The sequence below is a fragment of the Pagrus major genome, chromosome 5 (assembly GCF_040436345.1).
Source record: "Pagrus major chromosome 5, Pma_NU_1.0".
Lineage (NCBI taxonomy): Eukaryota > Metazoa > Chordata > Actinopteri > Spariformes > Sparidae > Pagrus > Pagrus major.
The window spans coordinates 11,053,551-11,080,000 of NC_133219.1; the positions used below are offsets into that span (position 1 = coordinate 11,053,551).

A 26,450-nucleotide genomic window follows, 5' to 3' on the forward strand; every position below is an offset into this window, starting at 1 on the left:
CATTTGTCCTGAAGCAAGACAATCTCAGAGTGGAAGAAAGACTGTCAAAGAGAGCTTTGTATTACACTGTAGTGGGAGCTCTCTGCATTAACACACACACACACAGTCACATACACACACATACAGTACACCAGAGAGAGAGCGTGAGGCAGGGACCAATGAGGCAGTTTATATCGGGATTTTGTTTCACAGCCACGGCCTCCTGGGAGAGAGGGGTCTGCCAATAACACTTAAGAGACAGAGCAGGAAAAGTAAGTGCTTTTATTACAGCTCATCACTCATGTAATTTCTGGCAGCATTTGTGATTACAGATCAAGTGATTGACTAACTACACATTCGGCGGCTGAGTTATGAACCGGGTGCCTACCATTCCAGCCCCGGCAGATTCTCCGTGTCAGCTGTAACTCATCCTCTCCCAGGGTGCTAAATCAAAGAGCACACTGTGGCCGGAAGAGTTAAATAATAACTTGAGCTTTATTGTAAATCTGTCAGAAATTAAACCTGCGCGGACGTCGTCTTGGCCCTGATGTTGTACTGCATGGGGTGAAGAGGCTGGATGGAGGGGGATCAATAGAGGCCCTGATGGAGGTATTGATGGATGACAGGTGAGGTGGGTGTGTATGTGTGCGCCTATGTGTGTGTAAGGGGTGGGATTGAATCACCCTGGGGTTAGGTGGAGAGCACGGCTCAGGGTGTTTAATCGACAGGTCTCACCTTGAATCGATTGGCAGGAGTCTCGCAGGGCAAAAACGTGATACACACAATCAACACTTACTCACACACTCCAAAACAAACCATAGGGAGTGTAACAGACAGTGGGGTGGGATGCTGGCGGATGTCTCTCAGCCATTAGTACTGCATGCCTGTATATAGTCAGTGTTGGGTTTGGTTCTCACTAAAGCCAATCGAAGAGTAATTTTAAAAGCACTTTTATTGTTTTACTCATCACTCTCCTGGTGCTGCAGTTCATTTGAAATCCCTTATCTGATAGTGTCCTTTTTAAAACTGGGATCAAAGTAATTAATAGTAATTAATTAATAGCTTTAATGTCCAACTGAAATTACAACTACTCTGATGAACAAAACTGGAACAACAACATATCAGCTCAATATTGCAACATAACTCATAACTTACTGGTGCTACTGTAATAACAACTTTATACATTGATTCATAAAATCACTGCTTAAAGTGATAAAATATTAATAATTACAACATTACTAGAGGTATTCATTAGATCCCACCTGATTTATCGTCATCCCATTTTATTGACCAATATTGGATATTTTTTTACTCCAATATCGGTATTGGCCCCAGAAATTTGGTATCAAGGCTTAATCCAGGGCTTTGGTATTAAAATATAAATTTTTTTAAAATTAAAATTCACTCAAAAATGAAAATTTAGTAATCATCTACACACCCCCATGCAGATTTTTTTTTGTACATTTTAAAACAAGTCCTCATCTATTTCAGTTGTTTAGGAGAATGCTGCAATGCTGTTTTGCTGTGATGCTCCAGAAATGTTTTGTGGTGAGAAGACAGTTTTTAAATTTTTGGGTAAACTTATCATGTAAGCAATTTTTATATCATCAAGCAATAATTTTACTTTAATTGAAACACATTTTGTCATTCGTCTTACCCAAAACTGTCAACATGTTACACAGTGCCAAGTTATTGACAAAAGGTCCTTTTTGTTGGATGTAGATTATGAAAAAAACATCACACGCACAATTTATAATGAAATCCTGACAAGAGGAATTACCATGTGGTTGTGGTACAACCACATGGTACAAGGCTAATGAAGGACCTCTCTCAGAAACATAAAACAAACTAAACAGAGCAAAGACACGGAGAAGAGCAGACTCAAAGGAACCTTTGTTTCCTGTAATGATCCTACTTTACTTTGAGAAACCTCATCATATAGTATTATCTCATACTCAAAAGAGCCATAGTGGCAGACATATGTGACTCATACTGCAGAGATGAGCAGCCATGAAAACACTCCACCGTGAAATGTCTTACAAGATCTGAGAGGGTGCTATGTCTTTAATAAACAACACACTGTAAGTATTAATTAAAATGAGGTGGTACGTACAGTAAAAACTCTCAACTCTCTCAGGTGCTGTTGGAATGTGGTGATTCGAGGACTCTGCAACTCCAACACGCGACAAAAGTCTAAAGCTTTTAGAGGAGGTCAAGGTTCGTGAGTGTCGTTGAATGAGATGGTTTGTAAGAGGAGCATACTTGCCAAATCACAGTGTGGGGTAAAGTGAAGGCCACTAATGCTGATCTGAAGCATGTTTTGGAGGGCTCTTACAGAGGAAAATACTCTGTTTGCCAATCACCTTGGAGCCAAAAGTATTCAGCTTTATATGTGGCCTCCAAAAAAGCATTATCACGTAGATAATAGAGTGCACACTCTCTTGCCATAGCCAGTCAGTTCTGGGAACTATTGGTTATGAATGTGATAAACATATTTTGATTTCAAATCGCTAACATAACCTGCAACAAAAGGGTAAACATATACATTTAAAAGTTCAAACATGAGATAAATCCGAACTGGATTCTTATAGATTCTTCCGAGAAGTGCCAGAAGAAGAAGCCACTCTTCTGTGTGTAGGACAGTACCTGAAGGGTTCTGAAGAGGAAGGAGACAGGGAAAGAGAGGTTGCAACTTGTGTACCCGGGTGGAAGGTAGGGGAGGACATCTGAACTTGCTGATCAAGGCTCACATGTGGAGAAGAGTTATAAATCGGAGACTTGAGGCCAGAGTGTAGTCCGATTCTTGAACGGTGGCAAGAGGCTGCTCTCTGAGCCACTGGGGGTCTGGGCTTGGGCCTGAGCCTAGGATTCTGCAAAATGCTGCAGTCACTTCCAGACTTTTGGACCAATTCAGTTAAATGCGTAGATTTCTCCTGAAGAGACAAAAATAATGAAAGATGTGAAAACATCCTAGTTTTTCTAGAGAATTAGTTTTCTTGGGTATATAAAGTCCTTTTAATTCCAATGTTTACTTACTTACTGTAATTTACTGTTCCTGCAGCAGTCCACTACTAAAGTCACACCTCAAGCCTGCCAACCAATTAATGTATACTTGTTTCTTTAATCTCAGGGAAAGTGATTCAATGCTTCCTCTCAAAGTACAAAACCACTTAGATCTTGTAATCATGTTGTAGAATGGACATTTATAGTTGGTATAGCAAATACATGCACCCTGCTCATGGGAAAGACACTACCACTTAGATTTTTTCTTTGTGATATTTACACTCACCTTTCGAGCCTCAGCTGAAACTCTGCTATGTGCTTGCCCTGTCAGTAGTCGGGGCAAGGTGCTGGAAGTGGGCCTGCACTGCTCTGACCTGGGCAAAAGATGCAAAGTGGTGAAGACTATGTCCCTGCTTCCTCTGCTTCTGTGTGGCTCTTTCCCCAGCTCCCACGGCCCTGCTGCCCTGCAACCCTCCTTCACTTCCCCCTGGTTGGATTTGATTGATGAGTGTCCATTTCCTCTCCTGTCCATCCCCGCTGAAGATCTGACTATGGCAAATGCTGAATCATGTAACGCTTCATCTCCCTCATCTTTGTTTGCTCTTTCTTCTTCGTCCGCACGCTCAAATTCTTCAACTTTCTCCTGCTTCTCAGGGCCTTCTGGTCTCTCCAGATCTTGGATCAGCTTGTGACGAACCTGCCTGCAGTCCTGTGGGGAGGATACACAATCTATTTAGGTTGTTTCTTTTGTGAATTAAATAGGAAAACTTGGAAAGAAAGTATTCTTCACTGTGACTTACTCATGTTGTACATTTCCAGGTAGTAATGCATACATTACTGTAGATTCACAGTAATGTATTTTGGATTGCAACTAGACAGTACATAACTACATTATCGTTATTGATCCCAGTGACACTTTAAAGTGACTACAAGGAACTTTCAGTTTTTATTCTAGCAGCACATTTTGACAAAAGTGGTACGACACCAGCACCTGCTGTTGTAGATCTTTGCTAGCACGTGCTGGCGGTGCTTTCATTTGTTCTGGAAGCGAGCGACAGACACCACAGGATGGACTGCGATGAGGTAAAGTTTTTATATGTGATTTGATATAAAAATAGCAGTCTTTTCGCTGATGGTCTCATTTGCTGTTACAGGTCATTTCTAATCATCAGAGGAATCACAAGACTGTTTCATAAACACTTAAAAGTTCCTCGTAGTCACTTTAAGGGTTTACAGGGAGTTTGACGAAGGTGAAGCTGATATTAGTTTCCTGTTCAGGACGTGTTATCGTGGTGCAGGTGGTGAAGTTGTAGGGAGGTGGTTAGCCATTTATGCAAAGAGGAGAAATGCACCTCTCACTGGCAATAGAAATCTCTTTTGGCAAACACACAGTAAAAAGGGGATAACTTATGGAACTGTAAGTGAAAAGCAAAAGTAATATTACTAGTATTGTATTATGTAAAGTAATGTAATTACTTTTTAATTAGTACTATTTAATTTAACTTTTCAAGTAACTTGACCAACACTGGACTTGATGCAGTCAATGTCTGAAAAAAGGACAATGTTAAATAAATCCACTCCTAAAGCAGGGATTTCAGTTTGGTATTTCCGGTTGTGGTGTATACAGTAGTTGAATGTGTGTGTGTTTGTGTGTGGAGGTGAGAGAATTGCCCTGGTAAGGTTGCCTTCATCAGTGCACAGTATAATTCTAATTGGCTTTATTAGGGAGCTTAAATCTAATACCAGCTCTGTGCACTGCCTGAGGCTGTGTGTGTACGTGTGTGTGTGTGTGTTTGTGTGTGAGTGCGCACCTCTGTTTGATGTTTACGACTCACCAGATCTCTCTCAGAATGTTTTTATATGTAACAGACATGAGTAGATGGACTAACACATCCCTATTACAGTAATAAAACTACATTCCCTCCTGTGCCTCAGCCTTGTGCACCGCATTTCTCCAGTCAAAGCCCCAGTCAATAGGCAAAATACAGCATTTAGAGGTTCAAGTCCAATGAAGCAGCAGCACTGTAGCAACAGATGTAATGGTACAGACTTGAGGCAAGAGAAAAGCTGCATGAAACTGCACCGCAACATTTGACCCCATTTAAAAACTTGATACCAATTAGAGAGTTCTGGTTGTAAATAATTTAAGAGATCTCTCTCACTGAACACACACAAATAATTTTACGGGCATGCACCCATGTATGCATGAACGTGCGTGTGCATCTGCACAACCTCACATTTTAACCTATGAACATATACGCACACTCCCGTGCACACACGGACACACATACATGCACACACATAGACTCCACCATGCTCTGGAAACAGACTTTTTAATGAAGCCTTCCCCAAGTGAAAGTAGAGCAGAAATACATACTGGCCCATTTCTGCCTTGAGTTCAGCCTCCTCTCCTTGCTCACCCTCTCTCTCCCTCACCTTCTGCACATCATTTGTTTTATTCATGTTTCGTTGTCTTTCTCTGTTGTCTCAATGAGTTAAATCACAACCCCTAATTTATGGCTACAGGCAAAGACAATTCTACAAACAAACTGGCTGATGAGAGGGGCTGACGGAAAACATACGCGCCGAGCGGTGTGTGTAAATCTTAAAATGTCTGTTGCTGTCTTTTTATCTATGGTTATTTACATAAGAAATGACAACGTGCGTAAAAGAATGGCTGTGATGCAAAATGAAAAAGGCTGTGCACCAGAGGAGAGGGGAGAGAGAGACATGGGGGAGAGAGAGGGAGAGAGAGAGAGAGAGTAAATCCAGTGACACTGAGTGGGGAGCACTCAGGTGTGGTGAGAGGATTATACAAAACCCTGAGTATGAATGACAGTAAACACCTGAATGACAGAGAGATGGGGAGGGGCGGGAGCTGGTGTGTGTGTGTGTGTGTGGCTCTGGGTGATAGTTTAGCGCTTCTCACTTATATTCTGAGAGGTGAGTGAATATATTCACCACTTAATGCTTGAGGGCTGTGCTGTTTACTCAAGTGCAACTTGTTAAATTGTACCGTTCATTACTGATATGTTGATTTACAGCATACATAAAGAAAGTGAAACAATGAATGAAAGAGGATTTGAGAGGCAAACAATGGGTGCGTGGGAATGAGGATGTCAACACGGCAGGCAGGGAATGTGGAAGAGGAAGATATCAATCAGGAGCGATCCTCTGCAAGAGTTGAGTTAGCAAGTGAGTTACAGATTGAGCTATACGGTATAACAGTAAGTTAATAAAAGGGCTATGGAGAAAGAAAGAGGAGGTATGTTTATCTTACTTGCACTGTGTTTTCTTTCTCTGTGCGCTCTGTCAGTAGGGGATTGCTGACAAGGTCTCTGAAGTGAGCTTCGGTTTCAGGGTGAGCACATTCTCTGTTCTCCTCTCTGCTCCCTGAAACACAAACACACCTCTCTCAGCACCTCCAATCATCAATTTGTCCTTTTGTTGCCGTGTTTAAACCGATCTTAAGCTCATGGTTCTTTATTTCATGGCTTTTCATTCGCCACATAGTGTTATTAAAACATCATTTAGAGCGAGGGAGTGTGTTGATTTCTCGTGCTCAAGGCATGTCAGACTTCTTATGCAATAATCGTATGCTGCTTTATCAATACGACCCTGTTGATGTTTCTTAACTTGCATGGTTGAATTGGATTAAAAGCTACTTTTTTTGCAAGCCATTAGCGGGAGTGCCAACACATTCACCCCCTCTTGTGGAACGCCCAAATGTGTTTTTAACCTTTGGCTTAAGGTTAAATTCAGAAGAGAGCAATGCATGTGGATTCCTAGATCTGCTCTTAGCGAAATCCCTCACCTCTAGAGCTATATGACTGTACAGCGCTGACTCTACATGAAGCGTGACCCCGTTTCCCCCATGGCGACCCCCTCCTTCCCCTCACAGCCTTGGAAGATAGAGGAGCACAGGGGAAACGCATGCCAAGGCAGTAGACACTTTTAAGCAAAGATTAAAGGTTTTTCTTTTTAATCAGTCATTTGGCAGCGATGTTAGCATTTCACCCTGGTGCGGCTAAGGATCAATTTTTAATGCTGCTGTGCAGAGAGCAGACAGGGTGATTGGCAAGAGAGAAGCTATTTACAAAGGATCTATTTACAAATTTCCATAGAAATATGCAGAGGGCACAATTGACATCTCTTACAGAATTTTAAATGAGCCCTCTCCCTTTTTTCACTTCGTCACGAGGCACGACCTCTGTGAGCCCCCGATGATCACTGCTCTGTGTGTGAGTGTATGAGTGCATGTGTGTGTCTGTGTTCACTCACATGTGCCTCACATGTAAGAATAATAAAGGCATCTACACCTCTCCCTTGTGTTGCATTGTGTTACAGTTCTCCATGTTGTGCTGCCAGGGGCTGGGTAACTAGGTCAATCAACCCTGGTGTAAACACATCATAAGAAGCCGCCAAGAACATGCTAATGACAATGACTCTTTTTAAATATATATCACTCCACTATTTCCACTCTCCTGTGCCACAAAAAGCTTTCTATACAGTATACAGTTTAACTCCTGGATGGATGTCAAGAAAGGAAAAGGAAAAATATTAGTAGGTCAGCTAGCCATACATATTGGATGAACTTAAGAGCTGTAGACCCTCCTCAGTAATAACTTCAGCAAAAGTCTAAAAAGTTGCAACCAAGTGATACAAAGTTTGTTTATTGTTGTGGAGTTAAAATGATTTTTTGAGTACCACCAAGCACGTAATGAACTAACAGTCAATCTCATGTGTGTTAGATGGTGGCGACCTTAAAAGAGGTGCATGAAACAGATAGGACACAATTTCACACAAAAGTGGGGTGAAAAGTGTTCGGACAAACCCGACAGTGCTGTCACCCCATGCATCAGTCTTCATATCCATCCATAAATCAATCCATATATCCATCCATCCATTATCCAACCATCCATTCATCTGCCATCCATTCATTCATGCAGTCAACCAGCCTTCCAGCCGACCAACCCACACACCATTGATCCAATGATTGACCCTGCACTGGGTGGATCAATACTCTCTTGAATGGCATCATTGTAAACGCTTAGGCAGAATGGCCAGGCGTTGTTTGTGCACTTCATTCTCAAGGTAGCAAGGCCGTGCGGGGCTCTAACCCAAGTCAACTCTCCTTTCTCTTCCGCTTATACAATCACAGCAAAGATAAAAGAGGGCATTGAAAAAGATATTGAGCAGTGAGCATGCTGTACACCTGCAATGAAAGGGACAGTGTCCATACAAAACTGCTTGTAATCACTTACGATTATTAGATACTCTAGACAAAGATGCCTGGAGATAGGGCAGGCTTACAGACACATAACTGTGCTATTAGACAGGCAAGTAGACAGGCAAGTAATAGCACAAATTCAAACATTAATAGATGAAAGAAGTCTGATGGTGCAGCTCAAGTGCAAACTGAGGGTAAAATCAAACTGAACCATAAAACACACCTCCACTTCCACCTCAGATAACTTTAATATTACTCGATGTAAGAAATGTAGGATTTCATACAAAGAATTGCTGGTTGTAGTCGGGGTATTCCTTAAACAATATTAAGCAGGAGGAGCACCGGCAGTATTCAGTAGACTCATGTTCAGTATATCACTGAGTAGCCTATTGTGATTTAGTGTGCATACAGAAACCCTGCTGGGTTCGAGCTGCGGCCAGACCCTGGCATTAAATGACTGGGACTCTGACAAGTCTCCGAGTTCTGTCACTGCGGTTCACAGGTCTTGTTAGCCAAGGTGTCGGCAGCGGTGGAAATGACTGTGTGTGAGTGTGTGTATGTGTGTGAGGTGAGCATTAGACAGCGCTCCTACCTCCACCTCCTCACCTGACACCAGCAATAAAACTAAACAGGCCAAGGTGCTGTGTGTGTGTGTGTGTGTGGACATGCACACGGAAAAAAAGGGGCATGTGTGCTGCAGGGTTGTTGCTGCTGTCACCAATTTGCCGGGGCCTCAAGACGGGAGTAGGAGCAAGGTGACGGAGCTGTGGCTTGATAAACACAGAAGCCCTGCTTCGATTTCCCATCCAGTCCACTTTGGAAACACATGGCTCTTCTTGGGCGCTCTTGGCCCCGGGAAGAAGAAGGAGGAGGGGGCAAAAGGGAAGGAGGAAGGAGAGCCACAAGAGAGACACAGTGATAGGTGTGCAGTGAGGGAGATAGCAGTCAGAAGCAAGGTTGAGAGAGAGAGTGGTTGGGAGAAGTAGAGAATGTGGCGTAGATAGGAAGAGGGTAGAAAGAGATGACAGGCCGAGTGGGATCAGGCGTATTGACTTGCAAAAAAAATGACAGACCTTCCGTGCTTTCATAGATTTGAGTCATCCTCTAAACAACTTACACTCTCAAAACGATGCTTTAAAGGTAAAAAGAGAGACATGCAATCTCTCAACCTCGTCTTCTTAGTTCCTGCACTCTATCTTTCTCTCTCATTCCCTCCATCTCTTTACCTTTTGCTTGGAAACAACTGACATCAGAAGTTTAAAGACCATTTCCAGTTGGAGGAGCAGATGCGCGTCAGTGAGGGAGGTGAGGCACCAAACTCCCCTCTGCCCCCCTAGAGAGTTAAGGAGATCACATTTTAACCCCCCCACCAAACCCCACCCTGCCTCTCCTCTCCTCCATGCCTTAATACCAACATAAGAGGACAAGTGTGGGCTCTAAGCACCAGTGATCAAACACGAGCGGCTGCTGGGTGCGCTAGGCTCAGGACGGTTGGCCTAATAGGATTGGAAGCCCCCAGGTGAGCCAAAGGACACCTCCAATCAGCCTGATTAGCCAAGGGCTAAGCGCCATTTCTAGCTACAGCACTGAGTGATGTACAGTGCTAAAAGGATCACATGGGTTGCGGAGAATGCAAGCAAGTCATGGAGTGTGGTGTCATGGTTGATGGTGCGTGTCAAAGTTTTGTGCGGGATTGATGGAGTTTAAAGTTGCAGTTTTAATGCGTCAGAGTGATCTTGAGATTTTGAGTGTTTGCTAATCATTATTAAGTTCACGGAGGCGTATGATGTGTGAAGCTGTGGAATAATCTTGTCTTTCTTGCTACTTATAAAAATAGTGCATGTTGTATACATGTCAACGCACAGCTTTAATGCAAGGTTGCACGTGCATAGACACATTTAAATGTGAAGATCTGCATGCCGACTGTAATGACCAACTGTAACACTGTGTATGTTTACATTTACAGCAGTTTTAAACAGTTTTCAACTATTAAATGTTCTTAACTTTGCACTGTTTTGGTAATTTCCTTTGCATTATCTTTATAATTTTACACAATCATTTTATAGAGCTCAGGTCTTGTCTTGTTTATGTCGTGTTGTGTATTTCCATGTAGTCAAAGTTGGTTCTGTGTAGTCATGTGTTGTTCTACGTAGCACCCGTCTCACTGAGGAATGTTCTGTATATGGTTAAAATAAGAATTAAGTCACATAGTAAGTCTCACCAATCACACATACTATACATGCATGGACAAACACACATATAAATAACATGGCCAGATACACGCACACACGTGCGTGCGCACACACTCACGCACAGACAGGCTTTTATAAACTCATCACATCCAAAAAACAATTACCAGAGACTGAGCTCATCACTGACTAAGCAAAAGTCATCCAGCGTGTAAAACACACAATATAATTAGCACACATCAAGCTGCTGTGTCCTACTGTGCATTAATGATGCTTCCCTCTGAAGTGAATTATGGTTTGATGAGTGAGAAAGTGAGTAAGGAGGGGCCTTGAGGAGGAGCAAGACATCATTTGGAGAATGGGAAGAAGAGACGCCGGCGTGGCGAGTAATCAGATTCAAGACACGAATTCTGACTGGTTTACTTTCGTTGACCCGCCCTAATTGCCTCAAAAACAATCAACCCAAGAGATATGAATATTAAGACATCCATGATAGATTACTCACATGTTGTGAGAGCCATCATATGCCAGGTACCGCAGGCCACATCAAACACCTGCATAAAATGAAAAACTGTTTTTAGACTTTAAAGCAGTGCAACATTTCAAAGCTCAAAGGAGGTGTCAGCTGATAACTTTTCCCAAGATTCCCCACCAACTGGATTTTTGTATTGTGCTGAATCCAATAGAACTCCAATTAGAGAATAAAGAAGAGATAATGTTTAATAATTATTTTTCTTATCTAGAGGTAGCAGAGATGCCTAATACCTCTTTGGTATCTTTACTGTCTTAGAGTGGTGTAATTCCTGCTTAATGATGTTAGTGTTTTAAAAAGGAAGAGTAAGTAATCACTCTCAACTATAAACCAATAGGATATCAGTTAAGGACAGAAAGATTGATTTCATTGATCGGTCAGAACTTCTTAAAATCTGCCGTGGGTTTATTGGTAGGAGTTTTTGCTTATTTCCAAAATGTGACAAGTCTGCAAGAAAGGTAAGTCTCTATTTTTTTTCTATTTCTGGCATATTGCACTTCTAGCAAAAACCCCAATCTGTGACGTTTTCTTCAGCTGAGAGGCTAAACACCTGCTGTGACTTCACTGATTTGGGTGTGTTCAGGAGTGCTGCATATTGTAAACTTAACCTTTAAACATACTCAGCTTTCAGCCTTATGTGATTTAGTGAGGACCCTTAAAGAATGTATGCATATCCAACTTAAGCTCCTTTACTGAGAAAATCCTCAAACTTTTATCTTCTTGAGAAATGAGGAGCCTAAAAACATCATTTGTCCAGTGTTTACCCACCTTTCTGTCTGCCAGTGGAACAGGCTGGGGGGTCCAGAGCCTTTTGAGTCCTGGTTGTTCACTGACCCGGGACACACAGGGGATCTGACCCCAGAGGAGCAGCTCTCCACCTGCTGAAGACATAAACAAAAGGGTGAAATGTTCAAAGAGATACATAAAAAATGCATTTAATGTCATCTGGTCACGTTTTATATCAAATCTTTTAGGGATGTATGAAGATGTGTATGTAATCGCTTAACATCTTTCTGACTCTCTGCAGTATATTTCCAGGTTGTGATCTTTGGTACCTGATCATATTTATAAGGGACTTTTGGAATAACATTTTGTTGTCACGATGGCATACACGGAAATTTTGGGGGAGACAGGGAGGTCTGGACCCCCCATTCTGGGGAAAAACAGAATCTTCCCCCTCAGTAGCATATATCATTGTAAACATATAATTCAAAATTATATAATAATATGCATTGAAAACACTTTTGCTAATTATAGATACAAAACAACTTGTTTTTAAGTTGTTTCTTTTTTAAATTGGGCCCTCCTTTGTCTCAGTGTCCACTATACCAACCCACACCTTCACACACATTAGTGCTTGCATGAGTGTCCGTGGAGCCATCACTGGGAGTGTGTTGGTAGTGGTGGCTGACCTTCAGTAAGTAGCTACTTTACAGAAAAGATGTGTCCCACCTTTTTTATTTACTTTTTACATTTCTGCTATATACATTTAATACAACAGTACTTTGGCGTCCCCTTCAGGAATTGTTTTTAGGATTTTTTTTCTCTTTATTGTCCCCCCAACAGTGAAATAATATAAAATACATAAATATAAAACCTTTGCACGCAGGACTGCTAAGTGCCAAATGCGGTTCTTACCATTTAGAGGCCCCGGGGCCAGAAGGAAACCAGACCCCAGTCTACTATAGATTAACTCACTCCTGAACCTTACAACTCTGATTTCCTCCAAACTCAAAAACAACAACACTGACCCTCAATTACGAACCGTTAAATGGAACTGAGAATCACATCCTGTCAGTTTGGTTTAGTTTAGAACAGGGAGTTTATGTACAGCACCAGATGAGACGGTAACCCCACCTACCCACACCACACACACACACACACACACACACACACACACACACACACACACACACACACACACACACACACACACACACACACACACACACACACACACACACACACACACACACACACACAATTTCACCCGTCTTCGTGGCGTGCAAAGAACATTCACAGTTTGCACTTATCACAGACACACACAGACACACACACACACACACACTTACACACACACTTTAAGCACTCACATACAGCAAACACTCAAGCATCCACTCACTCATGCTACCTCAGTCTGCCTATTTAAACCTGCCACTAATAAATTTATATTTACTGCCTGCTTTGAGGACTTTTAAATTATGGCGTACAATAAACCTGGCACACACATCTCAAAAGCTCTTCCAGGGGATGTTAAAGCAATATAGTAAGCAATTTTCCAAAGTGGATTACAAATTTCACATCCAGGTTTTATTACACATTACGATAACTTAACCACATCTAAATGTTCCGCATAAATGGGAAATATGTGCTGCTTAATATGCTATTTTTCATTTTTTAAGAAGCGCTTTGCAAACCCTGCCAAGCGAGGGAGCATGCTGGTTTGTGTGGTGGGGGAGTCAATAATCTTTATGAGGTGGATTTTAATTACAAGGAGATAACTGAGTATCCTCCTCACGGCAAGCCTCCATCAATCTCTATTCTGCATCAGGCTGTACGTAGCCTTGGCACGCACGCACGCACGCACACACACACACACACACACACACACACACACACACTTGCATCCACACACACGCAGATACCCTTTCAGACATGATTGATCAATCAATCAGTAATGTATTATTTTCATCTCAGCGAAGCAAACCTTCTAAAAGCATACGAGGCAGGCGTTGCAGAATGGTGTTTTACCACACGCACAAACGCACACACTTACACTAACACATGCATGTACACACACACGCACAGAGCGTGAGATGACAGAAACACACACACGTACAGAGACGCTGGCAGGGTAATCCAGCTAAAAAAGGTTAAGACTGATGTTTTCCCAAAGAACGACGGTCTGTGAAAGGTCAGATCAATCATGTGCTAAGGATACCTCGTAAGCAATCCATAAAGAGCTTGTTTTAAATAATAACATTTTATAGATCACCTAAAGACATAACTGTACCACCGGCAGGTACGGCTTCACTTTCCAAATAGTCTCCAGTGCGCCAAGAATTCAAATGGGACCAAACTTAATCTGTTGACTGCAGTTCGTTTAATGAACCAGTGGCATTTCCAGCGAAACCTCATCCACAGTGCCAGCAGACGTCTCTGTTCAACAATAGGCAATTCTTTTAACAGAATATTGCAGTACAGCAGTTGGCTGTAAATGTGCCCTGGTCTTGAAACAAGTACAATGCCTTTTCTCTTTAAGTGGCTGATGTTACATTTGTAGTGTAACCACTTTAATTCCAGCTGTCTGGCAGAAGGCAAGCAGCAATTGAAGGAGAAGTAGTTGCCTGACACTTTGTAATGGTGTAAATGTATTAGAGCTAGTTTTGTGGCAGCTCAATGGCTCTCCATGGAGCAGAGGGGAGATGAATCAGATTGTGGAAATTTCATACAAGTCAGAGAATAAAGAGAGAGAGGAAGGTAAAAAAGGTACTATCTGACTACCTGTTCTTAAATTTTGTCAGCAAAGAGGGCTCTGGGTTTGGCTTTTTAGGAATTAGAAGGAAGAAAGCAGACTAGTGGAAAAGCTGATGTAAAGAGATGGCGTGCCCCCTTATCTCTCATTCTTATTAATAACAAAGTAGCTACAGGGGTAGTCTGAAATCATAGCAGGGTAGTTTAGGGGATAGCTGTTGAACAACAAATCAATTCATTATGTACATCATCCATCACATAACACTACTGGGTGCAGTGTTGCACAATTTTGCTTGGTTTAAGAGATATTGCGAGCTAATGAGGTTGAATTTGTGCTCCGAGTGATGTCATTTGAGGACACTGAATCCTTGTAGTGTTAATTAAAACTCAATGAAATGATGTAGATGAAAAATTTGCATGGCTGAAAGCCACAGTGAAGGATACTGCTGGGAAAATGCAGTTTTCAAGTTAATAAGTTGTTATTATATTATGTAGGCTGAATATAACTTTTAAGGTTTTTTGTTTCAATATAGATATGTAGATACGTATAGATAACTACAGTGACATAACATATTTGGAGGTTGCAGTTGAGCTCAACACTTTCAGACCAACATAACACAGATGAGGTAAAGATAAAAACCTCTCTCTGGGGCTACCACAGCAGGCTGGATGCTTGGCTCACCTGTGATGGCTGCACTGTAGCTGTCCCCAGCTTGTAATCGTGTGACCTCGGCAAGCTGAGAATAGCTGAGAAGACAAGGAGTGGAGATGTGAATCCTTTCCGCTCCAAGTCCAAGCTGTCCCTGCAAGCAGAATAATGAGACAGTGTCAGTGACAGGATTAAATAAAAGTTTAATCCCAATGATTTCATTTCTCGCAACAGTTAAATAAAGACACGTGCCTATGTGGTATTTCAATTTTGGGGAAGGGACAATTTTCCCGTTTTGTGTGGCACCAGCAAGTGAGTCAGATCTAGACAATCCTTCATCGCATCCTCATACATACTGCCCTGCCATTCCTGAACGTAAACACGGTTGTTAGATTTGTCAAATAGGACTTGTATATCAACTCCAGGGTATCATAATTTAAGTGCATCTCTGTAAAGCCCTGTTATAATATCTGCTGTGTAAGGTTATATATGACACCAGCAACCAGCAATTCATCTCGTCTCAAATGGCTGTCATTGAGGAGGAAATACTGCTAAAAAAGGCACACTGCATATTTCTTCCAGCAGCCAAAAGTCTGCTGTGTTTCATGTTTCATTTACCATCATGTATAACTACCTGGCAATGCAATTCCTCATCGATGAGCGGGTCTGTGTGTAAAAAAAAACTGCTGAAACACAGAGGCTTAATAACTGTAGCGTCTCGCGCAGTACAATAGACTGTGTTGCCCCCAATTTACATCTCTTTCTTTGTGTAACAAATGGTGAGTGTGTTTAGTTTGACTTCTCACAGCCGTCCTGCTCCTCTCTCTCCTGCAGAGATAAAGGGCTTTCTGCACTGTGCTCATGTGCACATTGGCATGCCCTGGCATATGTTTGAAAGTGAGCACAATATGTGTGAGTTTACATTTGAGTGTGTGTGCGCCAGGCAGTAATCTGGGTCTTTAATTGCTTATTCGTATGTGCGCTACTGTGAGGATTTGTAGATGCGTGGCAGCATATGTTCCTGCTGTGAGTGTGTGTGTTTATGTATTTATAGGTGTGAGTGTTTGTGCTTCCATCAGAGTGCGCGTATGCGTAAGTTTACTTGCATTTAGGTACAGGTAAGTGAGCAGATGTGTCCATACCTGAGTGTGTGCACGTGTTTGTGTGTCTGCATGTGTTTATACTTGTATGTGTTTGTGTGTGTCTGAGTGAATGAGCACTGTCAGGTGCTGCTCCATGCTGTGCCAGCTGCATCTGGAGCCATCTGTGTTGGTGCTCAGTGGGAGGGGAGCGGATGACTTTAATGTACTTGAACCCCAGACAGACCTTTCCCAGACACTCGTCAGTATGAAACCAAGACAACTGGGCCTAGTCAAGCTGAACCGGCTGATCTGGGTGGTGAGCAGGAGACAGACGCTTTGGTTACACTGTAACCCCCGGTCAGACTCACTAGGGAACCTCTGGCAGCCGGATACACACAAACACTGGAATCTGTTTGTTTCAATGATAGAATAGTAGTGTTTTATATCAGAGGACACTCTCACCTTTTCTTAGCTGTCAGGGTTCTGCTGCCTACTTTCTACAGTGTAATCTAGGTTAACTTTTTCCACGGGTCTGTTCGCCCTACGAGTTTGAGTTTGTCCAATCTCGTATGTGTGTACGTACTCAACAAAATCAGAAGAGTTACAAGACTTTGGACTTGTTTCATCACTTTTACAATTCTCTCACAGGATTTAGTTTGGATCTGTGGTTCTATTATTTATGTAGTCAAAACTGGCAGCATACTAAGAGACCAAACTTTTAGGCTAGTGTTGATTTTATAGGTTTTCTTTGAGGTGAGCAGGACTTCTTTTGATGTTTATTTTTTTCTCAGGTAATGCATACAAATGTGTTGCAAGAATTGTTGAATGAAAACACACTCTATTTCTTTTAAAATCCAGCTAATGTTTGCACTTTTTGGTTATGAATTTCTTACTTCAGTGGCACAATTTTTTATTTTTGAGACCATTTATAACAAGAGCTGTGCGCAAACCCCTGCACACAAAAATACATGTATCTGCGATGTTAAAATGTATTTTAAATGCTTATTTCATCGCAACATCGCAAATAAATGTATTTTTCAGTTTTGAAACAATTCATAAAACATATACTACTAACCAAATTCAGACTTGGGTTTTTCCTTTATTGACTTGGGCCTTGACAGTCAGGACTTGTGATTTCCCCCTCTGTCACACTCTCATAATAAAATAAAGCAAGATATCCATTCGAAATGACAACTCATCACTTCACCCACAAAACTAAGAGTACAGTATATCAACACACAATCTTCTACCACAGAGATCACAAAGGCCTTGTAATGATCTTGCAGCAACAATATGATTAGTGAAGCACAAAATCAATTAATGCAGCAGTAGAATCAATAGGTGTCTCTCAGCATATATGTCCTGCAGTTAATTAATAAACAAAAAGGACATTAAGCAGCAGAGCAGCAGACTGTGGCAACGACTGTCATCAGTCACAATGTGTGTACTGATGGCATCAGCAGGAAGGGAAAGGGAAAACACAGACAGATATAAATGTGAGCACGGTGAAATACCAAACACACCCACAGGCAAAGATGCGCACTTTATGTACACATACATTTGAGAGCATGAGCATGCATAGACACACTGTAATGTACAAATGCACTCATGCATGTGCCCTTACACACTTACACAAACAAAGGCATGTTTTTTTTCATCTTCTCTTCTTTCACACAGAGAGCATTCTGTAGATTTGTGGTATCAATAATCCTCATTTGAGTCTACTGCAGCAGCCCAGACCATATTAGCATCAATTTGGAACAGACCCAGGGTTCGATGAGGCCTGAACTGTGTTGGAACCAGGCCCGGGGTTTCCACCATCACCAGGCCGGCTCACTTATTATTTACCATGCCTGATGAGAAACCCTCATCATTACATTACAGACAGAATTGCAATCGACAGACTGAATGGCCACACCGATCTAAAGCCATACCTCAGATATACATAAACACATGGTACACACGATCGCTGCCCGGTGTCTAACAAAACATTTCACAGTGTGAACAGCAACAATATTAGACAAACTGTGTCAAAAAAAAGTGAAAGAAGTGTTTGTGTTTAAGTTTCATGTAATCTGCTCTTGTTATTCTGAGTTAGTGTAAGAATGTTGCACGCTTGGTTTTATTATTATTATTATTACTATTATTATTATTAGGGGTTTCAGGCATGTGTGGGCTAAACACATTCATTGTTAAAAGACAATCAGACAAAAACAGGAGACCTCCATTTTACAGATGTGTTTTATTCACACTGCTCTTCTCTTCCAGTCCTAAATTCTTTCAAGACTTTCAAATCATTTTTCAAGGACACATTTTGGTTTTAGCTTTACAAATCATTCATGACGCAGTCTAGTATTGTCAAAATATTGATACATGTTAATTCTGAATATCTAAAATTGTTTCAATACTCATTTTTCACAGTATTGATACACCAGTACAGTACTAGCACATTTTTTCACTCTCCTCTCTGACAGCGAGTTGGCAGATGCCCCGCTGTAGTGCCCACATAACCCCAAGTCCTCCAGAGATACATGAACTTAGAGGTTGTTGTTCTTAACACACACTACACAAGCCTTGTTACATTAATCCTTTAATAAAAATCTAAAATTTCATGCCCTCGTTATTGTGTCAATTTTTCCCCACGGTATCGAACATATCAATATTTTCAAGGTATTCATCGAAGTTCAAATTCCAGTATTGTGACAACACAAATGCACTTTATCATTCACTTTATATGAGAGACTATTTTCTTCCCATGCTGTCTACCTCATTATTAAGGCTGCTGATCCCATTAGAAGTCAATTGGATGTTATGTCAATTATGTCAACTCCCCAACACAACTTTAGCAGACAGTTGACCCTGTTATCACACAGCTGACATTTGAAATCGAGACATGAGTCGAGACTGCAGATCTATTGGTCTGTGTTATGTTTACGGCATCAGTGACGCAATTAGACTGGCTTACTAGTTAATCCAATAACCCATAATGTGAAGTTATATTGACAATTAAGATATGAGAAGTTTAGATTGTGTTATTTATTTAAAAGAGTACACATAAAAAGTGATTGTTTCCCCCTCACAACACCACTTTTAGTTCTCCTGCTTGCTCTGACACTTGCTACCCCCATTATGCTGTTACCATATTGATTCTGGCTGTGGCACACGCTCTCTGACATCATTCAAATTCCTTCTCACCTCAATCATGTGATACAGCGCAGGCCGTCCGTCTTTTAGTCTCAATAGGAGGAAAACAATGAGATTTCTATCTGTAATACTATTACCAGCCGTAATAGGGTTAGAGCTGTCTGGGTTTACCTTGGTAAAGCAGCGGAAAACTTTATTAGGTTTAAGACCTTTTGCTTTTCTACTTTTTCTGCTGCTACTGATACATAAGAGCCTTTAAGCCCCAGAGAGACGAATGTATCAGCTTAGTTGAAATAGTTCAAGATGGCCTCTCATCTCCCTTCTTCTCCAGTGGCAAACAAAGTGTTATCTTTCAGGTGGTGGAACCTTTCTTATTTTTCTACGTGTTGACGGGAGTAGTTTCGGTGTGGCACTGTGCAGGCTGATTACAGGGGGAGTCTTAATCAGGTGGTGCAGTCTGCTCGGGGCCCCTGGGGCCGCGAGTGTGCTACATCCTGTCAGACTGCACAGAGAAACAATCAATCATCAGAACGGCTGCGAGACAGAGGAGAGAGAGAGGGCAGGAAGATAGGAGAGAGGAAGAAGAGGAAGAGGAGAAAGAAAGAACATGATGAGGGGAGAGGGGAGGAAGAGACGGTGCCCTTGCAGTGACTAACATGGAGTTATAAAGACACGAGAATACCTATGAAAATCCAATACGTTTAGTTAGACTAGAAGCCACCCTGCATTGTAAGAGAGAAGTGTGGAAGCCAAGGCCATGTCAAAGCTCATAACAACTGATGTCTTACATTTTCATTGCTCCCCCCGTCTCCCTAACCTTCACCTACATGTTTGTTTCACTGCCCTGGCAAAGCGTCATCCTCACTGTCATGTTGTAAAAGTGATCAGATTTTTGGCCGTGGTTTCAAACGACCTCACAGATAAACACAAAAGCCAGGAGGAAAAAGAATCAGAGAGAGAGAGAGTGAGAGGGAACAGAGGGATTGAGGTGGGCCTAGGTTTTACACTCTCTGGGCTCTGTCTGAAGGCTGTGTAATGATGCGGCTCTTTAAAGACAGTCTTAAATGAAAGGCCAGAACAATCCTCGGTGACAGGTGGGATTCTTTATCTAACAGAGGAGGAGAGACAGGACAGGGCCAACAAACACGCACGCACGCACGCACGCACGCACGCACGCACGCACGCACGCACGCACGCACGCACGCACGCACGCACGCACGCACGCACGCACGCACACACACACACACACACACACACACACACACACACACACACACACACACACACACACACACACACACACACACACACACACACACACACACACACACACACACAGAGCTTCACATACTTTTGGCTACACACGTTCAAAGGGGCATGCACATGCATAAACTACAGTAGATTCCACGAAGAGGATTTCCTGCTCTGTCCATGTGAAGCAGCGGGGCTAAAATGGACAAATAGCAGATCCCATAAAGGTGATTTATAGAATTTAAAAAGATGTGCGTTCTTGGCACACCATGAAGGATATTAAGTGCTCGAAGGGAGGGCTCGGACACAGATCCCTCCAAAACCTTTTAATCTCCACTCTGGAAGAAAAAAAAATATCTTGAAATGTCTCAAAAAATGGAGGAGAGACATAGAAAGAGAGAGAACACTTGTGTGATATGAAAAAAAGTCCAGTGTTGTTCTTAGTATGCCTCTCCTGGCAGGGCCAAAAGTGGAAAAATGTTTGGCTCACCTCTTGCCCCATCCCCCAGGAGAAGACATTCCCATCATCTGAAAAGAGAAAGAGAAAGATAGAGAGTGAGAGAGAACATGGTAAACCAACAGTCTGCAAACATTTTAAGAAAGGCAACAAAAATGAAGCCTGTGGTTAAAATAGAAAAGACGAAGAAAAAACAAAAGCGGAGGGTGAGAAGGGAAATGCGCAGCTGACAAAAGTGGCTCAAGCATCATACATCAAGCACTTGTTACCTCTCCCGGTGCTTGTGATTGCACATGACTGCAAACAAGTCAGTGATAAAAATCTGAAGAAAGATGAGACCGATCGGGCTGGCTTTAAAGATCATCAATCACAGCCCTGTAAGCTCAGATATTATTAGTTCAAGTAAAGCTGCACTCTTCCATTTTATGGACATCATAAAAGACTTTGGGGGGGTGGAGGTGGAGTGGAGGAGATCCCCCAGTGTTTTAACTAGGACCGGGATGGATGTGTTTGGAAAAGCAGACCGGATGGATGGACAGCTCTAATGTAGTAGCGCTAAATGAATCACTCACACTGCACCAGTTCCCCAGGGGAAGGAATGTGGGATGGGAGTGTAAGGCCCCACTTACAATATGTTAGAGTAAGAACAAGTGTATGGTCAAAAAGGGCTAAGCATGTTTGTGCTGTGTCATATGTGTGTAAGTGCACGTGCATATGACCTCTTAGACGCTTGTACTGAACTTTAGTCTCATATGTACATCACCAGAATAGAATCTTTAAATTCCTATAGTGATCTATCCCCGGAGAGATACATCAGACAAAATAAGTCTGATTCAAGATGGTAATAACAGGTGCACACAGTGTGCTCGGTTTTACTGTCAAAATGTGACATCTTTATTAATCTCCTGACGGGTACCTATTTTGGGATAAAGAGTATCATAACGTGAGTGATGACTAATGACAGTTTGTTGAAACATTCATGTGGTCTTGTACAAGTTTGTAAAAATATTCACACCCTAAAGACACATAAAAATGACTATAGCAGATCCAAAATCAAAAGAGGTGTGACACATTGAGACCTCCAACAAGTACATCAGCATCGTGACTTTGAAGACAAGTTATTGTTGTCAATATCAACAGGTTTTTGGTCCATGAAGAGACCTTATTGGATTTTTAAACTTAAAATGAGCTCCCAAAAGAAGATGAACAAACATTGTGTCATGGCTTCAAGATTACTACATTAGATGTTTAGTTTTTAGGGTAATGAACACATTTGCGTAATCAGCATTATAGGAAAGGATCTTGTTGGTATATGCATTAAAGGGTGTGAACCCCGACACATGATGACTAACATTTATTTCTAAATGATGCGGATCAAATCATCTGATGAAGAGCCATTACCTTCTCCCAAATGCAACCTTTTTTCCGTCAGCTGTTAAATGCAAAACTACACTGAGTATAAAACACTATGATCACTAGGAATACCTGTGATTCATTCAAATGATACTTTCTAGTCTGAAATTTGTGTCAGTCCATACCACTGCTCCCCGAGTAATCTCTCCATTTTCAATTTCACTTATTCCTCACAACTTTTTTTCTTCCTCTCTCTCTCTCTGCCTGCCAGTAAGGACATAAAGGCCAGTGTGAAGTCCATCACTGCTCGGTGAATAGCTGCCCTTTGTGCCTCAGAACTTAATTCACAGGCTGAAAGGACCCCCAGCCCTGCTTTAGCACCTCTGTGTGCTGCCTGATTTAAAAGAGTTTGCATGTCCACTGAAAGCCTTCTGTTAGGTTAAACACACCAGGTTTAGTCAACTTTTGATGATTTAAAAATCAAAGGGCTGACCGATATGAAAGCAGCATTCCAGTTTGTAAAATGTGTTTACTAAGATGTAAATATAAACAGTTCTGGTGCAGACAGTTTTTTTCACAGTCACTAATTTCTATACTTGTTGTTTTCATGGTTTCCTTCACCCTCTCCCCCCGCCATACATTACAATTTTAACATACCCAAAGCAACCTCATTTGGTGTCACAGCCAGCTCATGGCAACAATGTAATTTGGGGGTTGTCCAACAAGAAAGGACTTTCAAATTTCCATTTCGAGCAACATAAATTTTCTTCTCTCCTACTTTGGCATTTGTGGTTTGCAGAGGGCATCAATAACACACCAACCTCTCTCACTTGCTTTCTCTCTCCTCTCTCAGAGACCCTTGCTGGGCTTGTTAGGCCTGACACTGGCACCCTAGTGAACAAAAGGAGTGCACGGCTTAGGGCTGCCCAGGAATGTCAGCGGGTTCACATTTCACATGCAGATGCGTGACCCCAGAGCCCTTTAGTGGGAAGGTGCGCTTTAACCTCACAGAGAAGCAAGAGGAGGGGAGATGGGGGGTAAGGGGCACCTTAAGGGGAATCTGGGATGGGGGGAAGGGGTACAAAATAAGAATGTGAGTTTGCACTGCTTGCATCTGCTCTTAAGCTATAAGTCTGTCTCTGTGTCTCTTCTTTCTCTCTTTCCCAAAACACTGATGCACACTGTTAAACTCCGCTGATGTACCTTATAGAGTATCATAATTGTCGATATTCTGAACACTTGTCAGAGCCGTCTCCTTTATGTGTGATCTGCGATGCGCCCCCTCTCTTCCCCCTACTTCGGAACACATGAAAGCATTAACTTTTAAAGTGCATACTTAAGATTTTTCCCCAAATAATTGAAAAAGCACAATGGGAGGGGTTATGTAAGGCAAAAGTACTGTGAGCTCTGCAAAAGAAACCAAAGCTACTGTCATCTGCTCTCTGTAGGCCCAGGCAGGCACAGTTTCAACTCAAGGGCTTCGCACTTCTGTAACTTGTTCTCCTTCCCTTGCTGCTCTCCCTATCCTAACTCTCTCTTTACCCGTTTGCCTCTCCCCCCTCTAGTTTGCTCTCGATAGTGGAAACTTCAAAGACAACAAGATCTTCTGCAAAAGCATGAAACTTCAAGATCGTTGTTTGTTTTGACCCCGTAGACCCTTGCTACAACCCTCCACCTCCAACTTGCAAGTCCTGCAAAATACATGAGGACGACAGACCAAATCCAGAGCCCCTCCCCCCCCCCCCCATTCTTCCATGCGCTACTGTTGTGTAACTTTTGTAGAAAGCAGCTCTGGCATATGGCACTGCATTCTACTACAATGACCTCACAAAACTGATGACAAAGTACAATAAGTTTCTTGTTAGGCTGGGGAGTACAAACTTTTCAAATACATTTTATATATTCCACTAAGAAAATGAAAATAAAAATCAATACCACACAAACTTGTGCACACACACACACACACACACACACACACACACACACACACACACACACACACACACACACACACACACACACACACACACACACACACACACACACACAGTGAAGACGTGCACACATTTATGCTTCCACACTGACTCATCTGGCCTGGCCTCTGTAGGTGTTTGGGCTGAGGATTGGAGTTCTGATTTCGTTTTTGAGAAGTACAAAAGGGATTCATCTATCAGCAGTTTGCTGCCTCCAGCCAGGCTCAGATCTGTCATAACAGGGAAATAAAGACAATAAAACCTTAAAGAGCTGCAAAAAACATGTACAAACAAAAATGTTTACAGTTACCTTTAAAATGACGAGAATGGAAAATCAAAAAAGGCCACTCAAGTTTGTAATATTCTCTTGTCATCGTGTAGAACAATTACGCTTGGATCAGTACAATGTGGTTGACCTCAGAGGATGTGTGAATGTGTAAAACCTGACCTGCCATTCACTCAGACATGTGAATATACACAAAGACTTATTATATCTTGAACCTCTGAGAGGATTATTCTGATGATATGCAATACTCGTGTTTGAAACAAACAAACAAGAGCAATCATATAACCAGTCTTTAAAACTGCATTTCTAATGTTGTTAACCTGTTATCCAAAACACCATCGCAATCGTATGATTGCCCATTTCAATGCTTATCCAAGTCAGAGATTCTATTCTGCAAAGAGATTAATCAATATTCATGTCAGAGTGCTTAATTGTTTATCTGCATAGTGTATGTGTGTGTATGTGTGCGCTCTGTGTTTAGCAGTTCTGCCCTCTAATAGTTGAGACATCTATAGCATTCACAGCAAGGCCAGGGGAGCAAGGGAGCAATCCATAGGCCTGCGTAGCCATGGCAACTAAACAAGGAATAGGCTAGATGTCAGGCGAGCATGGCTAAATTACCCATTAGAGAAAGCAGGAAGGGGAGAGAGGGAATACTGGTCAGGGCACAAGAGGCTAATGGGGAGATAAGATGGCCAACATATAGACTACACACATACACGCACACACACAAAACGATGGGAAAACAGATAGGGGTTGTCACATAAAGGTGCCGGCACAAACACATACTGAAATAGGAAAATACAATTAAATGTGAACAATCTCTCTCAAATAGACATACAAACACAATGCACACACATATTAACACACTCATAAACGTATGCCGATATGTACATATAGGCAGCTACATGTGCACATGCACAAAATAATGGACAGCCACATGTGTGTGCGCAGATACAGGCATCGAAAGGGCATGAAGGGAAGACAAAATGGTTTTAATAAAGACGCCCTCTTGGAGAGGTTGCTTGTGAATGTGAGGGAGATGTATTTATAGGAATCCTCCTGTGAGATCCTCTGTGCTCAACCTCAGATTTGTGCAGGAGAGAGAGAGAGAGAGAGAGAGAGAGAGACTGTGTTATAACCTGTTTCTTCATCGTAATCCTTGATGCAAGGCCTACTCCTTGAGTCTATACTAATGAATAAAAGAATAAAGAAAGAATTGGTGTAAGTATCTAAACCATTGCAGGAGTGAAAAGGTAAAAGGGGATTGGCCCGATGGTTCATTCCTGCTGCGCACATACATGTAAGCACACACACACACAAGTATCCAAACAAGCTCACATACTCAGAGTGTGAACAACACAGCCTGTGCATGCACGCACGCGCGCACGCACACACACACACACACACACACACACACACACACACACACACACACACCCTGACACACAACCCCTCCACACACAGAGTCAGGCAGGCAGGCTTCTCCTGACTTTAATGCTGCACATTCATTTGCATGCGCCATAATTAGCGTCAGGCACACAGAGGCTGGTCCTGGGGGAGCTCTGTGATAACCGCTTCCCCTTCTATTAGGGCTCTCATTCCAAGAGTGTCAGACATTGCACATCTTCATCGCGGGGCCTGCAGCACATTGGCTCAGCGGAACCTCTGCTGCTGTAGCTACTGCTAGAGCATGCAGGAGGAGAGGCAAGACGGCGGGTACAAGGGGCTTGAGAAAAGGTGGAGGAGGCTAGACTTTGTGGAGGGTGGGTAGGGGGAGGAGGGGACAAAACGAGGACTGAGAGATGTAAAGAAAGAAAAGGGATGAGGTGATAAGTTTGGAAGACA

General features: G+C 42.2%; 1 protein-coding gene across 3 annotated transcripts in view; it reads right to left on the reverse strand.

Annotated features, from left to right (window-relative positions):
• Positions 1 to 288: 288 nt before the first annotated feature.
• The window catches only part of LOC140996310 (uncharacterized), a 301,135-nt gene continuing 274,973 nt past the window's right edge, over positions 289 to 26,450 (reverse strand). The window contains exons 9-16 of one of the 3 annotated variants that reach the window (XM_073466666.1): positions 21,024 to 21,061; positions 15,090 to 15,210; positions 11,702 to 11,811; positions 10,907 to 10,955; positions 6,263 to 6,375; positions 3,269 to 3,691; positions 2,730 to 2,912; positions 289 to 2,635 (exon numbers count right to left, since the gene is read on the reverse strand). In XM_073466666.1, coding sequence (XP_073322767.1) covers positions 2,447 to 2,635; positions 2,730 to 2,912; positions 3,269 to 3,691; positions 6,263 to 6,375; positions 10,907 to 10,955; positions 11,702 to 11,811; positions 15,090 to 15,210; positions 21,024 to 21,061 — 1,226 coding nt within the window. In that variant the 3' untranslated portion in view covers positions 289 to 2,446. Of the gene's footprint in view, positions 2,913 to 3,268; positions 3,692 to 6,262; positions 6,376 to 10,906; positions 10,956 to 11,701; positions 11,815 to 15,089; positions 15,211 to 21,023; positions 21,062 to 26,450 lie in introns of all 3 variants that reach the window. The other 2 variants (XM_073466664.1, XM_073466667.1) reach the window with 2 other exon arrangements.